We start from the raw sequence: 14,964 nt of genomic DNA, 5'->3' as shown, positions 1-14,964 counted from the left end.
TTAATATTTTAAGAATAATAAAAAGTTGCGAATTCCTTGAAATTTCGTATATGTCAACTACTCACATCTTCTATCAGAAGTAATGATTCTGCATCTGATTTTCCCGGAAACCGGATCTTCATGTCCTTGAGGACAAATAAGGTCTGACTTGTTAGATCATCTTCTTGTTCCTTTGTTCTCAGTTGCCGCAAAGACTCACTCTTAAATTTGAAAGAATACAGATATTTGGAGGGGGTCTTATTTCATTGTGCCACTATAATCTGAAAGATATTTCTAGGTAAAAATGATGCACTTTTAATTGAAAAAAGAGACAATGAAAAAGAAAATAATTTCTTTTACATTTATTCTTAGGATTAAATGGATATGATTTCTCAAGAGTATCTTTCATACTTCCACACAGTTATAGTTTACTTAGCTCAAAATACTAAAATAAAAACAAGTGTTTAAAAAAAAGACTCCCTGGTCAGATCATTTGTTACATATACCTTAGGCAATTCTCTATTAGAAAAAATAACTACTGATTGTTACCAAGTGAAATTTATTCATTTGTATTTTCTAAACTTTTCCCTTTGCAATCATTATCCACATTACATAAACAAATTAAATAAATCGCTGGCCTATGGTATATAAAGACATCTATCTGAGCATCTACAAGTAAGCTTGGTTGCAAAATAAATTCCCTGACTTCTTCAACAGTGAATCTCTGGAATTCATGCTAAGGAAAAAATACTATGTGTTAAGTTACTATACAGAACACATTATCAACAATGTTAATACTTCAGTGCTTTAAGGATAATTTATCAATGTTTTGTTTTTCTGGCCTATTAATCAATAGTCCCATTAAGGAAAATTTGCCATCCAACAAATTCCCCCAAATTTACTGCACAATATACAAAATGATATATTTATTCATATGATTTTCAACAAAATTATCCCACACCATCAGCAAATAGAAAAAAATGCTATTCTTAGTGTCCATCTCCAAGTTCCATGATATAATGGAGTCTGCTTTTTAAGTTATAGACTAGGATAGATGAATAATCCAAATTCCAGAAGACCATGAGCTGAATTATATCAAGGATCTTTAGTTCAATCTGTCCTCCGCCCAGCTGATCCGTCTGCCATCTAAATCCTGAGTATAGTGTTTCCTGTAATCTCAGAGGAGCAAAATAGATGACTTACCATCTGAGAGTTAGGAGAGCTGGCATCATTAGTGTGAGGCAGATGCCTCATGTAGGAGGAAGCACGATTTAAAGAATGTGACCGAGACCCTGAAGTTGGCCGGGATGCTGCTATCATTTGTTGAGCAGAAAAGGGGCGGTTGTCCACACTGGAAGGTGACTGAGAAGAGATGGACCGAGGGCAACTGACTGAACGCCTAATGGAGCCTATTATAATGAAGAGGAATAATACAGTAGTAAAGTTAGTACAAGTTTTCCACTGTACTGGGTTTATTTAAACTAACAATTAGACCACATGGGAGTAAAACAGCAATAAATGTAAAAGCATAGACATTTCCATGAGACTATGAGTTTGAAGTTAATTCTTCAATTTAAACAGTGAACTTGCAGGACCCCTGTCATGATTAAGAATGACTACCATGAGGGCACTTGAGTTGCTCAGTGGTTGAGTATCAGCCTTCAGCTCAGGTTATGTATGATTCCAAGGTCCTGGGATCGAGTTTCATATCGGGCTCCCCACAGGGAGCCTGATTCTCCCTCTGCCTATGTCTCTGCCTCACTCTGTGTGTTTGTCATGAATAGATTAAAAGATAAAATATTTTTTTATGAAAGAGAATGGCTACCATGAGAACGATTTTTTAAACAGTTCCATTCTTAAAACATGACATAAAAGAACCAGAATAAAGGAAAACTAACATTTATGGAACATCTTCTATAAGCCAAGCATCTTGCTAGATGCTACACTTTTATCTTAATCCTCATGAAACCCTCTGAAGTAGGAATCTGCATTGCTTGGAGGCTCATAAGAACTTTCTAAAGGTCCCATGACCAGAAAGTGGCAAAGCTCAGGTTTAAGTCCTGGCCTTTATAACATCAGTGTCCTCCCTCTTTCTAAAGCATGATGCCATCTACTATCTTTGGATTAGACTGGTTATTTATTAGAATCTGTGTATTGGCTAAAAATATAATATTTTACAGCAAGATTCATAGGGAGGTATGGAAAGGAGTCTAGAGAGTGGCCAGAATAAAGGGATGTTATAGAACTTAGGGCCCATGAGAAAAAAAATAATAAAATAGAAGAAAAACATAAAGATTATCCTAATGGAGTTTAAAACATATAATTAGCTATTACAAGAGTAGTACTAGATGGATAGTCTTCTTATTCACAGGAGAGAAGAATTAAAAAAAAAAACAACTAGATTTAAGTTCCCATAGTAAAAGATTTAAGTCAAGAAAAAATGTCTGGATCTAGACAGTTATTATCAACACAAACTAGGGAAAACCACATAATATCTTCCCCAATGCATACTGAGACCATTTTTAAAAAAGAACTAACTATTCCAGGTAAATTTTGATTCCTGACACAGGGAAATAGAATATCACTCAACATTATCAACAATTATTTCCTTTTTAGTTTATATGTTGTGTATGTCCTCTGTTCTATATTCTCTCTCTGCTTGGGAAATATATCAATCTTCTTTAATTAAATAATTTAATAAAACTCACATGAAGGCGTGTTGAATACCCAAATATTTCTCTTCATTAGCTGTTGAAAAAAATTTAAACCTTTATAAAGGCAATGGACATAAACCTTATATTTAGGGATGTATTTCTATAGGATATTTTGAGTCGATGATGAACCTAATACCATTAGTTTCTGGAGAGTACAAAAAATATACTCTCGTAAACTATAAAAAAAAAAATGCTTTAAAAAGAAACCTTCCATTTGTTCCAATTATTATTTTCTTCTGAACCTAAAAGGCCCATCTGATTTTTTTTGAAAGGACTATCCTTCTAGAAAAGGGCTATGTGAGGAACATATCACTAGTAGAAGATTGACTAGGAAAATACATAAAAGCATGTGCTACCACCTACATCCTTATCCTGCTCTCCTTAAGGACTTTAAGTGATAGCTTGGACATGTATAACCTGATCACAGGTACAGAAGGAAAATATCCTTTCTCTTGAATCATCACAGATTCTCATTTCCCCCCTGCATACACTGAAAATTCAGACAAAATAATTAAATCACTAGACATTCCAATAATACTTAGGTAAATTAACAAAAAATGGTTGTAACTTGCATAAACAAGTTACAAGAAAAAATATTTCATATAGTTTGTATACGAACACCTTCTATCAACTCAAAATATATTTTTGAAACTATAGCAAGTTTAAATTTCCTAAATTAGCTCTCTACACCAGAAAACGCGACACTTAATCTGAATTTTGTCCTCCATCCTTAGCATCACTTTGGAGAGAAAACTCAAGGAGGGTATGTGGCTATGGTATTCCTTAGTGTGATATTAAAGAGAGAATACAAAACAAATGGAATCCTTTGTGGTAATTCCCTAATGACTATAAAAATAAAATATAACTAATAAGGAAAAATATATATAACTGAATTAAGCTAGCTTTAAAATGTGAGTGTACACTTAAAAACATTTTTAGTACACTATTTTTCTGACCTCAATTTGTTTTAGGTCTGAAAACAAAGAACAATCTCAGTGCTATAGAAATCTTAACAACATTTTCTCAACCCTACCCTAATCCTCTGTTGTCTCACGCTCTTAGGGATGCCACCTTAAACAACAGAAGAGGGCTTAAAAAACTGATGAAATCTGGACACAACAATGTCAGCTTCCAAAAGAGAAAGAGAGCCATACTTACAGAGTCACACTAAAAGTACTTAAGGCATCTTTAAGGAAAAAATGAGGTCATTGATAAAATAGCTTGCAAACTCTAGAGTAGGTGCCTGATAGACATCTTAAATAAGTAAAAAATAAATAAATAAATAAATGAAATGGAACATAATACATTATTTCCCCTCCAAACACATAAGCTCTGAAAACAGGAGCATTAGTACATATCTTTATAAAATATTCACTAAAAGAAAGTAAAGGAAAAGGAAAAGAAAGACCATTAAAAATCTTCATGATAGTTTGGTACAAGAAAGATAATAAAAAATATTCATCTGTTCATGCTGCATTCCTCATGGCATTTTGCCATAAGTATGGAAGGTCAGGTTCAAAACATACTCATTACCAGGAAACTAACATATTAAATAAACCACTGCTGGAGACCAACAAAGGCTCACAGTTGTGTTTACTGCAATGACTGAACTGATCCCTTTAGTGGAGCCCTGGGACAATGGAGCACACGGCAAAGACAGGAGAAAAGGGAGTTAAGAAAATCTCTGTCTTGGAGGCAGCATGGGTAAGCAGTATCCAAATGAGCCTGAGAAAAGAGCAATACCATATTGGACATTTGGGGATGAGTAAAGAATCGTAAATACATTTGAAATAAAAAAAGGAATGAATGACAGAATGGAAGAGAGAGAAAAAGTGAAAAGAAATAAAGGCAGAAAGAGAAAAGAGGAAGGCAGAAAGGAAGCCAACAGAGCAGCTGATTGGTTACTGTCCTGAATACATGCTGTATCCTGAAAGGCCCTCACTTGGGTGTGTAGCCCTATGAAAACAGGAAGGAACAAAACTTCAACTATTTCACAGTTGTGTGGTTCATAGATATGTTCAAGTCAAATACCTAGAGAGATACACATTTTTAAAAATAGGTGACCATATAAAATAAAATTGGTGACCAAAAGGGAAGGAAAGTGGGGGGAAACGGAACAAGTAGCCAGCAGATCAGCAGCCAAGAGGCCCATTTCATAAAATTTATGCAAAAATCCAGGACTTAACAAAAACTATGAAATATAGAAGAATGGACTCTAAGAGATCCTTCATTCGACCTTTTTGTTTCCCATTTTCAGACCCTGAAAGGGATTGTGGGGTGTACCCAGGTCACATCGGGGAAGGAAGTGGGATAGAATCCACGTTCCCTCACACAAAACAAGGGTTCATTTGGCCCAAGGTCTTTTATTGAGCTCAGTAATTTCAGTTCCATAATTCTTCATATAACAATGAAATTAGAAGATATCAACTTACTGGATTGTTGAATTAATTTGTAGTTGTTGGACTGTTTAAGGTTATACATAACTTGCTTTTCTCTTTTCTTATTTTGGTACTCTTCTTTCTCATTTTCATCAGATTCTGAAGAGCTGCTGCTACTGTCATAACTGCTGTCACTGCTGTAGTATTTCTGTCTTCTCATTACCTCAGAGCTCTCAGGCATGGAAGACAGAGGCTAAAAGAGAGAGAAATATGTTCTGTTAGAATCTGAAACAGTATTAGCAAATTATTAGCATGACTAGTTACCATTTTTAATTTCCTGCTTATGCTGGCTGCTTTTCACCAAAGCCTGAGACTCTCGCAAAGCATGACAGCTACCATGCTGCTGTTAGCCCATCATGCTAGTCGCTGATTGTTCTGTTTCTGCAAAATGTTCCTTTTTTAAATGATATAGTTCACTCATGATGAGGAAAATGCTGTTTCTCCATGACTTGAATAAATGACCAGAGCATCCACAAAGAACAGCAAGATAAAATATTTGAGATGAAAATGAAAATATAAAAATCAGAAACATAATCAGCTTTTCTTCATTCCATACAGAGATTACTCATTACCATCAAAACTCAGAGATTACTTTTGTTGTGTCATTGATGTTCAGAGTCACTCAATAAATGTGTGTGTGTATGTCTGTGTGTGGGTGTGCGTGTTGCTTGTGAGAGACAGACAGAAAAGAGAAGGGCGGGGGAAAGAAAGGCAGAAAGAATAAGAAAGCAGCAGCCAGTTAAACCAGGATAAGTAAAATGAGATAAAACACTGTCACCACATCGTAAAACAGAGCTTATGAGCCTATCCACTCATATAATGTGCAACACAAAGCAAGGTATTCCTCACGTGTCTAATTTCCTGTGCATATTTTTACAAAGAAAAATTTTTAGTTAATTGTCTACTTTCCAATTGATTATGAACAACTTGTGTCTCTTCTTATAGAATTTCTAAATCTGACATAGACATCTGGCCACAATGGAGCGACACTGCTTTTCATTGCCCATGCTACATAAAAACAGTGATATTATGTAAAAATCAGTATGGCATGAATTTTTTGAGGATAGGTGCCATGTAGAAGGGTAAATCTGTAGTGATTTAAAATGCCCTGTTACTATGTTCCAGTATTTCCATTAGATTTACTTGTCTCCAAGCCACTCAATCAATGTGTTTCCAAGGATGCCACCAAAGGAATGAGAGATAAGGGAAGTAAGACAGCTTCACTTCAGAAAAAATGTGTACAACCTAGAACAAGACATTTTTATGATTTAGTCATTTTAAGAGACTATTTATTATACAAACCATATGCCTCTTACTCCTGCTGGGAAAGGTTCCTGTAGCTGTACACTAGATTCTTGTTCTCTGTTAAACAAAAATGCTTTGATGCTAACATACACCATGATGAAACCCTTGGTTACCATGGGATTTCACTGAAATAAGGTGTATCTTCTCATGTATCAGTGTAGAATGAAAGATAAAGAGAGAAACAGCATTTCACGAAGTGCCCGGAAGACACAGGAAGCCAAAGCATGATCCTCTTAGAGTTACCGCCTTTGTAAAGGGTAAAAAATAACCAAAGCAGGGAAGTAATTTAATACACTAAGGCACCAACTCGTATTTGAAAGTATGTTTTTCTTTTGATAGACTAGTATTTACTGAGCACTAACGATGTTCAAAGACATATGCATTAAAAACACTGACTGGTGCACACAGCCATGGAACATTCTGATAGTCTTGGGGAATATGAATTCTAGAGGAAGCATGTTTCTTCAGAAGTCCTGCAGACCCCAAAGAAACAGTGGCACAACCAGGCTTGCCTTCTTTCATGTAGCCAGACAGCTTTAAGGTTTCTTAAAGAGCTTCACTACATGAATTATTTGATCTTATAAAGAATCACGAGGGGAAATGGATAGCTGAACCTTTGTGTCATTTATAAATTTGGGACTTTCTGACCAACACACTGTTCAAGCAGTAATTATCAAGAAGTGAAGCAGTGTGAACTTCCAACAGTGCCTTAACTACAAAATGGAATTTGTGAATTGGCATTGAGTTAGGACACAAACCATACTACTTATTCTTATGTCCAATTTTATTCTGAACTAGGTCACACACACAAAATATACAAATAGCATAAAGATTAATAAAACAAATATTTATGCCCCTACCACTCAGATGAAAAAAAGAAACAATGCTGATACTTTATGCGGTATTTATTACTTATATAGCTAATTAATATTTCTTAGTTTCTCAAATAAGTGAAAATTTATTATTTCTCCTAGTACAAGTTTCATTTAACCTTCACTATCTTCAATTATTCTTCTACCATAAACACACTGGAAAGTAATGCTTATCATGTGATATCATCCCTCTAAAACGGAAGGCTAAATGAAAGCCTGCTTTGAAGTTTGGCTCACCCCAAGCCCTCAATGTGTATCACATTAAAAGTTATAAAAATGCTTTCACTTCTGACTAATTATGCAGCTTTCAACCACTTTTAAATATTACTGGCATAAATATCTACAGAAACTACCCAATTCATCGCATTTCAACAAATACAGTTAATTTCTACTACTTGCCTAGAATAAGAGGAGTTGAAAAAAATATACAATGTGAACTCTGCCTTCCAGGAGCTTATATTTTTATTTGGATGATAAGCCTTATTTGATGAAGCAAAGAAAAGTATGATAGACAACTGTCTCAGGGCCTTTTCATTTGCCATTCTGCCATAAATATTGTGCCCCCAAGTTGTCTCTCAACTCGTTTGCTGAATCGCAATAATTAATACATAAAGCTTAGAAACTATTCACTTTTACAGATACTCTAAAATATATTAGAGGCATTATCAACAGCATCATGAACAATTCTTCAGTATCAAGCCCATATTTCAGAAGAACAGTGCCTGACCTCCAAGGTCTCTGATCTCTACCAGATACATGTCTTTCACGAAGTTCATCTTGTGCTATTTCACTACCCAGGAATCTTACATTTGAGTGACACCAAATTCTTTCTTGTTTCTCCAATACTCTATGTAATATCACACCTCCATGTCCTTGCCTTAAATATTCGCTCTACCCTGATATCCTTCCCCTGCTTCTAAATGTTTAGAACACTACTCATTTTTCAAGACCCAATTCCAATGTCACTTCCTTTATGAAGCCATCTATAGTCTAGCATTCTCTTTCTTCTCTATGTTGTTGTAGCACTTTCCACTCCCTTTATTACAGCACTTGCCACTATGTACCCTGGACTTTGCCTCACCTATCTGTTCTTCCACTGGCCAATGAGATCCTTGTAGACACATTCAACAAATTTAACTAACAGGCTTTGATAACCTTCTAGGTGTCAAACACTGTGCCAGGTGCTAGAGATGACAATGGGCTCACCCTCAAAGTACTTACAAGTTCATACTAAAGCAAACATGCACACAATTGTCACGAAGCAAACATGCACACAATTGTCATGACTGCTCTAAAAGTGTTATTTGTAGCACAGCAGAAGAAGGAAGATCTAAGTCAAACTAGGGTGTGGGGCTACCCAGGTGGCTCAGTGGTTTAGCGCCGCCTTCAGCCCAGGGCCTGATCCTAGAGACCTGGGATCGAGTGCTGGGTCAGGCTCCCTGCATGGAGCCTGCTTCTCCCTCTGCCTGTGTCTCTGCCCCTCTCTCTCTCTCTCTCTCTCTTTTTCTCTGTCTCTCATTAATAAATAAATAAAATCTTAAAAAAAAAAAAACAACTGGGGTGTGAGGAAAGATTTCATGAAGGCAGCAATGATTCAGCCAGATTAGAAGGTCTATAATCAATAAAGAAACAAAGGGATTTTTTTTTAAATAGGAAAGAATTACAGACACATGGAAAAAGAAAGCATAACAGAGAAGGATGATGTATATAAGGATACAGAGATTGCTTTGGTTTTTGGTTTTTGGTTTTTTTTTAAGATTTACTTATTTATTCATGAGAGACAGAAAGAGGCAGAGACACAGGCAGAGGGAGAAGCATGTTTCCCGCGGGGACCCTGATGTGGGACTCGATCCCAGGACCCTGGGATCATGACCTGAGCCAAAGGCAGATGCTCAACCACTGAGCCATCCAGGTGCCCCCAGGGATAGCTTTGTATTGCTGACATGTAAACTAAAACAACAACGACAACTAAATAAAAAGTTTCCAAGATTTTACAAATTCAACACTTTCCTACTCTACTAGCAAAGACTTGGACATACTAAAAAGGAACATGTAGATCGTCACTAAAGAGAGAATGAAGGTAAGGCAAACACCTGTCCATTTTTGTTTGCATGATAGCTTTCTGTTTATTCCTAGAAACCATACCTATTTTAACTAACACAATTTTAATGCTGCTAGGTCAGCAATAAGTGGGACTTCCCATGAGGCTCTTCAGGGTCATGATTTGCCTTACCTATAATGCTACACACCTCTGATGATTTTTAAGTCTAGAGATTTGAGAAAAATCTAATACTGAGTATGGAATAAGGGTGCTAGTTTTATGTCCCTCTTGGCCCTACCTCATAGGGCTTTCACTAGCATTAGGGAAAGAATTTAAAACTGAGGGAAACTAACAAAACAAAACTTCTCCTGAGTATATCTCCCTAACGCTATCTGCACTGGACACATAGTCCGTATGGTTCCTTGAAAGTGGCATCAGTCATTCTTACAGTAAGAACTATAAAGGTAAAATCTACTGCACTTGGTAGCATCTACTGCGATACTTAAGAATGTAGAGGTACTGCACCTTTGGTCCTCGAAGCTTGGAAGTTTTGCCCATCAATTTTTCATCATCAATTTCACATTGTTCCAGAAGGTCCAAAATATCTTCCTCCTTAAAAAATATTAAAATTATGATCACTAATGGCTCTAGAATTTTTCCAGGTTCACTAATCTCCATAAAACAGTGTACAACAAGGAGTCCTAGAACTATTCAACTAAAATTGCTCAGATCAAATGAGAAATAGAGTCATGGAAAAATCTCTTGAAGAAACCTTCAATAAAATCTGGCAATATAAACAATATATAGCTGAAATCTACTATATATTAATATCATAAACAAATGTATCCTCTAGTACTATTAAAATCTTGAGTATAATACAATTCAATAAATTAGTCTATTGAACATTTTTAAATTTCTAAAAGTTCACTCTAGTTTTCCAGAGCACAATTTCACCAGTGATTTCTATATTATTAGTGTATATAATATTACAACATTCAGAAGAAAATTGATGATTGGCCTAATAGTTTCATTTAGAACGATCTAATATTAGTATTTGGTAAATGGGCACAATTTAATTAGACTTTCAAAATTTTAACTATTGTGCAAGAGTATCTTTAGAACTTTGTGAAAGATTTTCATTCTATGGGCATAATGCCTTCTTATGTTCTTCTAAAGTCATTGTGAAGTTAAGGGGAAAAGTTACAAAAACATATATACTCAAGTAAATGTTGACCCAACCAGAGCAATATGAGTATAATACCTATGCTGAAAGAGGTATAATCAATAACTTCCTTGAGCTATTTATTCAACCTTTAAAATATTACATCTTCATTTATATATTTAAGACATATTTCAATGTCTTTTTTTAAAAAAAGGTTTTTGAAGAAACTAGAAATCTCACTGTGCAATGGAAATTTGTAAAAGAAGTTACTCTTCATCCCAATTCAATAAAGCTTAGCTATTAGAATACCAAAATACTTTTTCTATGATTTTTTAAAATATTTTATTTATTTATTTGAGAGAGAGAGAGAAAAGGACCATGAGTGAGGGGAGGGGCAGAGGGAGAAGCTGACTCCCTGATGAGCAGGGAACCCCATGAGGGGCTGGATCCCAGGACTCTTAGATCTTGACCTGAACTGAAGGCAGCCACTTAACTAACTGAGCTACCCAGAAGCCCTTTGCTATAATGTTTTGATTAAATAATAATCCTACAATGAATTCCAGTGACAGCAAACCAAGATAGTTCAAAAGAAACTCAGAGTTCTGTTTCTGTTTAGGAGAAAGAAGGTCATAATAGATAACACTTTCATTATAGCAGCTAGAAAAAGATAAACTAAACAATCATATTTTTTTAACAATCATATTTTTTAAGACATCAGAAAGTTGTGGATAAAAAATAGTTTAAAAGAAACTGTATATCAAAGGGGGAAAAGTTCTAGGTAAGCAAAGATAAGAAGCCACTTTCTACTTTGGGATCATTTGTCCAGTCTGCACACAGATGGGTAGAGACCATGTCTATAATAAGCAAGGAGATGCTGCTGGAATAAAGAGAATACAATAGAGTTTTCAACGATCATGTGTCCCAGTGCAACATCTAAAGAAATCCACAGAGCTGGTTCTCTTCACCTGCTGGGTCTCTCTGACAGCAATTTTACTGCGTATGTAGTGGAGTAGGAGGATACAGGCATGTGAAACCCAGTAATATCTTACAGTTTTTAGATACCAATAGAAAATGAGCTCTGTAACAAACACTGATAAATTTCATCCTTAAGGCACTTGAAACAAGATGGTAAACTAAAAATACTACAACCCAGACTGAACCAAGTTCAATTTTTCTTTCTTTTTTTACTAATAGAAATAAATTTGACATATAACAGTGTGTAAAGACACATTTATATATTTAATATGATTGCCATTGTGGTAATAGCTTCTCCATCATATCATATAATAATCATTTCTTTTCTCTGATTGGACTACTTAATATTTCTTAGCAAGTTTGATTATTAGAATACAGTATTGTCTATATTCATTATACCGTGCATTAGGTCTCTAGGATTTATTTACTACTAGTTGCAAGATTGTATCCTTAAACAATCTCTCTAGCATTCCTCCAGTCTCCAACCCTTGTAGATACCATTTTACTGTTTTTATGAGTTTGGCTTTTTTGGATTCCACATATTGGTGATATCCTATAGTATTTGTCTTTTTCTGTCTGACTTATGTCAATTAGCATAATGTTCTCAATGTCCATCAATGTTGTCACAATTTAGGACTTCCTTCTTCCTCATGACTGAGAATATTCCACTGTACATATATACCACATCACCTTTATCCATTCATCCACTGACAGGCATTTACATTGTTTCCAAATTTTGACTACTGTGAATAACACTGCAATAAACACGAGAGTGAATTTATCAGTTGGATATCCTGTTTTCATTTCCTTTGGGTATATACCCATAAGTAGAATTGCTGGATCATATGGTAGATCTATTATTAGCTTTTTGAGGAACCTCTATACTGCTTTCTATACTGGCTAAACCAAATTATATTCCCACCAACACTGTACTAGTGTTCCCTTTTCTCCACATCCTCCCCAATACTTGTTATCTCTTGTGTTCTTGATGACAGCCACTCTAATAGGAATGAGATGATAACTCATTGTGGTTTTGATTTGTATTTCCCTGACGATTAGTGATATAGTGCATTTTCTGATGTATCTGTTGGATTTTTGGACGTCTTCTTTGAAAAAAAATGTCTGTTTTAGCTATTCTGTCCATTTTTTAGTTAGGTTGTTTTTGTTCTTGGTATGTGATTGCATGAGTTCTTTATATATTTTGGATAGTAACTGCTTATCATATATATGCTTTGCAAAATTTTTCTTCTATTCTGCAGGTTGCCTTTTCATGTTGATTATTTCTTTTGCTGTGCAGAAGCTTGTAAGTTTGATGTAGTTCCACTTGTTGATTTTTGCTTTTGTTCAACTTTCCTTTGGCTCAAAGTGATTAGCCCCTTACCTTAGCACTCTGAAAGATGAAAGATATACCTTTTGGGGGGAGAAAATAATATCAGCTCAGTTTTTATGATTTTTTTTATAAACACTGTCTAACAAATAAAAATTGTAGGACATTCAAACTAACAGGAAAATGTGACCCATGATAAAAAGGAAAAAGAAAATTTAAAAAGCAGGTCCTTAAATGATCCAGATGCTAAAATTAACAATCAAGGATTTTAAAATAACTACTATATATATGTTAAAGAAAATTGATGAAAAATGAACAAAATGAATGGAAGATGCAGAATTTCAACAGAAAAATAGATTTAAAAAACCAAATGGACATTCTTGAGTTGAAAAATATAATCAAAAATTAATAAGTGATTGAAGAGGCTTATGGCAGACTGGGCACAGCAAAGATACGTTAGTGGAAATTATCCAAACTGAAGCACACAGAAAGATTTAAAACAAGGAAAAACAGAACAGAGTATCAAAGATACATGGGATGCTGTCCCTGTCTCTAATATATGTGTAATTAGAGTACCATAAAGAGATAAATATAAAATAATGCAGCAGAAATATCTGAAGAAAAAATGGAGGAGGATTTTTCAAAAATAATGAAATACATTAACCCAGAGCTTCAAGAAATTAAGAAAATTAAAAGCAGGATTAATACAAAGAAAGCCACACACAGACACATCAAAGTCAAAATGCTGGAGGGGAAAAAAAAGCAGCCAAGGAAAAAGACTATTACATTTAGAAGGAAAGCAAGAATAACGATGGTTGAATTCTGAATAGAAACAATAGGATTTAGCAGACAAATAAGTGATATCCATAAAAGTCCTGAAAGAGAAAAAAAAAAAAAAAAAAGAAAGAAAGAAAGAAAAGGCTGCCAAGAAAGAATTCTATATCCAGTTAAACTACCACTTAAAAAAGAAGGCAAAATGAAAGATAATTTCTGACCCCCCCCAAAATAAAAGAGAGACACAGAGAGAAAATTAATCAACACCACACTTATGCTACAAGGAATATGAAGTAATAAAGAACGTTTCTTCAAGCTGAAGATAATCCTTGTTAGACTCTGCATGACAAAATGCAGAACACAAGAAAGAGTATATATGTTAATAAATAGGAAAGGTTAGTTAGAAAACTATTAGACTTAGACAACCAGTAAGGATGTGAAAGGATTAAGAAACAGATAGGGTGAGACTAAATTTCAAAGCAAATATGACCCAACTAAACGGTATTTACCAGAGATATTTTTAAATATAAGAACACAGATGAATTGATAAATAGATGGAAAAGATAGTCATTCAAATAGTAACCATAAGAAAGAAACTAGTGTGACCACATTAGTTACACAAAGTAAACATTAAGACATAGAGTACTACCCAAGGGAAAGAAAAACAATTCATAATGATAAAATAAAAAGGATGAATTCATTAGAAAGACACCTTCATAACTTCTAAGTATATGAAACAAAAATTGACAGAACTAAATCCACAATCACAGTTGAAGTTTTAACAGTCTTTCTCAGTAATTGCTAGAATGAATAGGCCAAATACTTAGGATACAGAATACCTGAACAACACTAATAGCCAAATTCAACTCTATAACCAACACCTGTAGTAACACATTATTTTCATGTATATTTGGAGCATTCACTAAAATAAGTACTTAATAGAGCTAAAGCAAGTATCAGTTCATTTTACAGTAGGGAAATCAGAATGTTTTCTAACACCAATGAAATAAAGTTGAAATTTTCAACAAAAATAAAAAGAGAAGTTTTTAATGTATGGAAATTAAGCAATGAGTTTCTAAATAACCAAATAAAAACCAGAAATTAATTTAAGATGGCAGTTAGTAAAAATATAATATGTAAAAATTGCTAGATACAAGGGCAATATATAAAAATAATCAGATGTTTACATCCTAAGAACAAATTTAAAAGGGAAAAAATGTAAACTATATTATTGTCAATAGTAGCAAAAATATCAAATACTTAAGAATAAATTTAATTAAAGATGTGCAAAAACTATACATCAAAAGCTATAAAACAGTTGAGTAATTTAAAGACTCAAGTAGATGGAGAGATATGCCATATTAATGGATCAGAAAA

At 34.4% G+C, this 14,964-nt stretch overlaps 1 protein-coding gene across 5 annotated transcripts in view; it reads right to left on the bottom strand.

Moving 5' to 3' along the window:
* Positions 1–14,964, bottom strand: part of TTLL7 (tubulin tyrosine ligase like 7) — a 153,966-nt gene that overhangs the window by 48,476 nt on the left and 90,526 nt on the right. For all 5 annotated transcript variants that reach the window (XR_005361349.1, XM_038541576.1, XM_038541575.1 and 2 more), the window contains 4 exons: positions 9,875–9,961; positions 5,126–5,324; positions 1,183–1,388; positions 66–200 (listed from right to left, as the gene is read on the bottom strand). Coding sequence is in view for 4 of the 5 variants with exons in the window: in XM_038541576.1 (XP_038397504.1) it covers positions 66–200; positions 1,183–1,388; positions 5,126–5,324; positions 9,875–9,961 (627 nt within the window). In the remaining variant the exon portion in view is untranslated. The remainder of the gene's footprint in view (positions 1–65; positions 201–1,182; positions 1,389–5,125; positions 5,325–9,874; positions 9,962–14,964) is intronic.

The sequence above is a fragment of the Canis lupus genome, chromosome 6, assembly GCF_011100685.1.
Source record: "Canis lupus familiaris isolate Mischka breed German Shepherd chromosome 6, alternate assembly UU_Cfam_GSD_1.0, whole genome shotgun sequence".
Taxonomy (NCBI): domain Eukaryota; kingdom Metazoa; phylum Chordata; class Mammalia; order Carnivora; family Canidae; genus Canis; species Canis lupus.
This window is presented reverse-complemented; position numbering and strand designations above follow the sequence as displayed.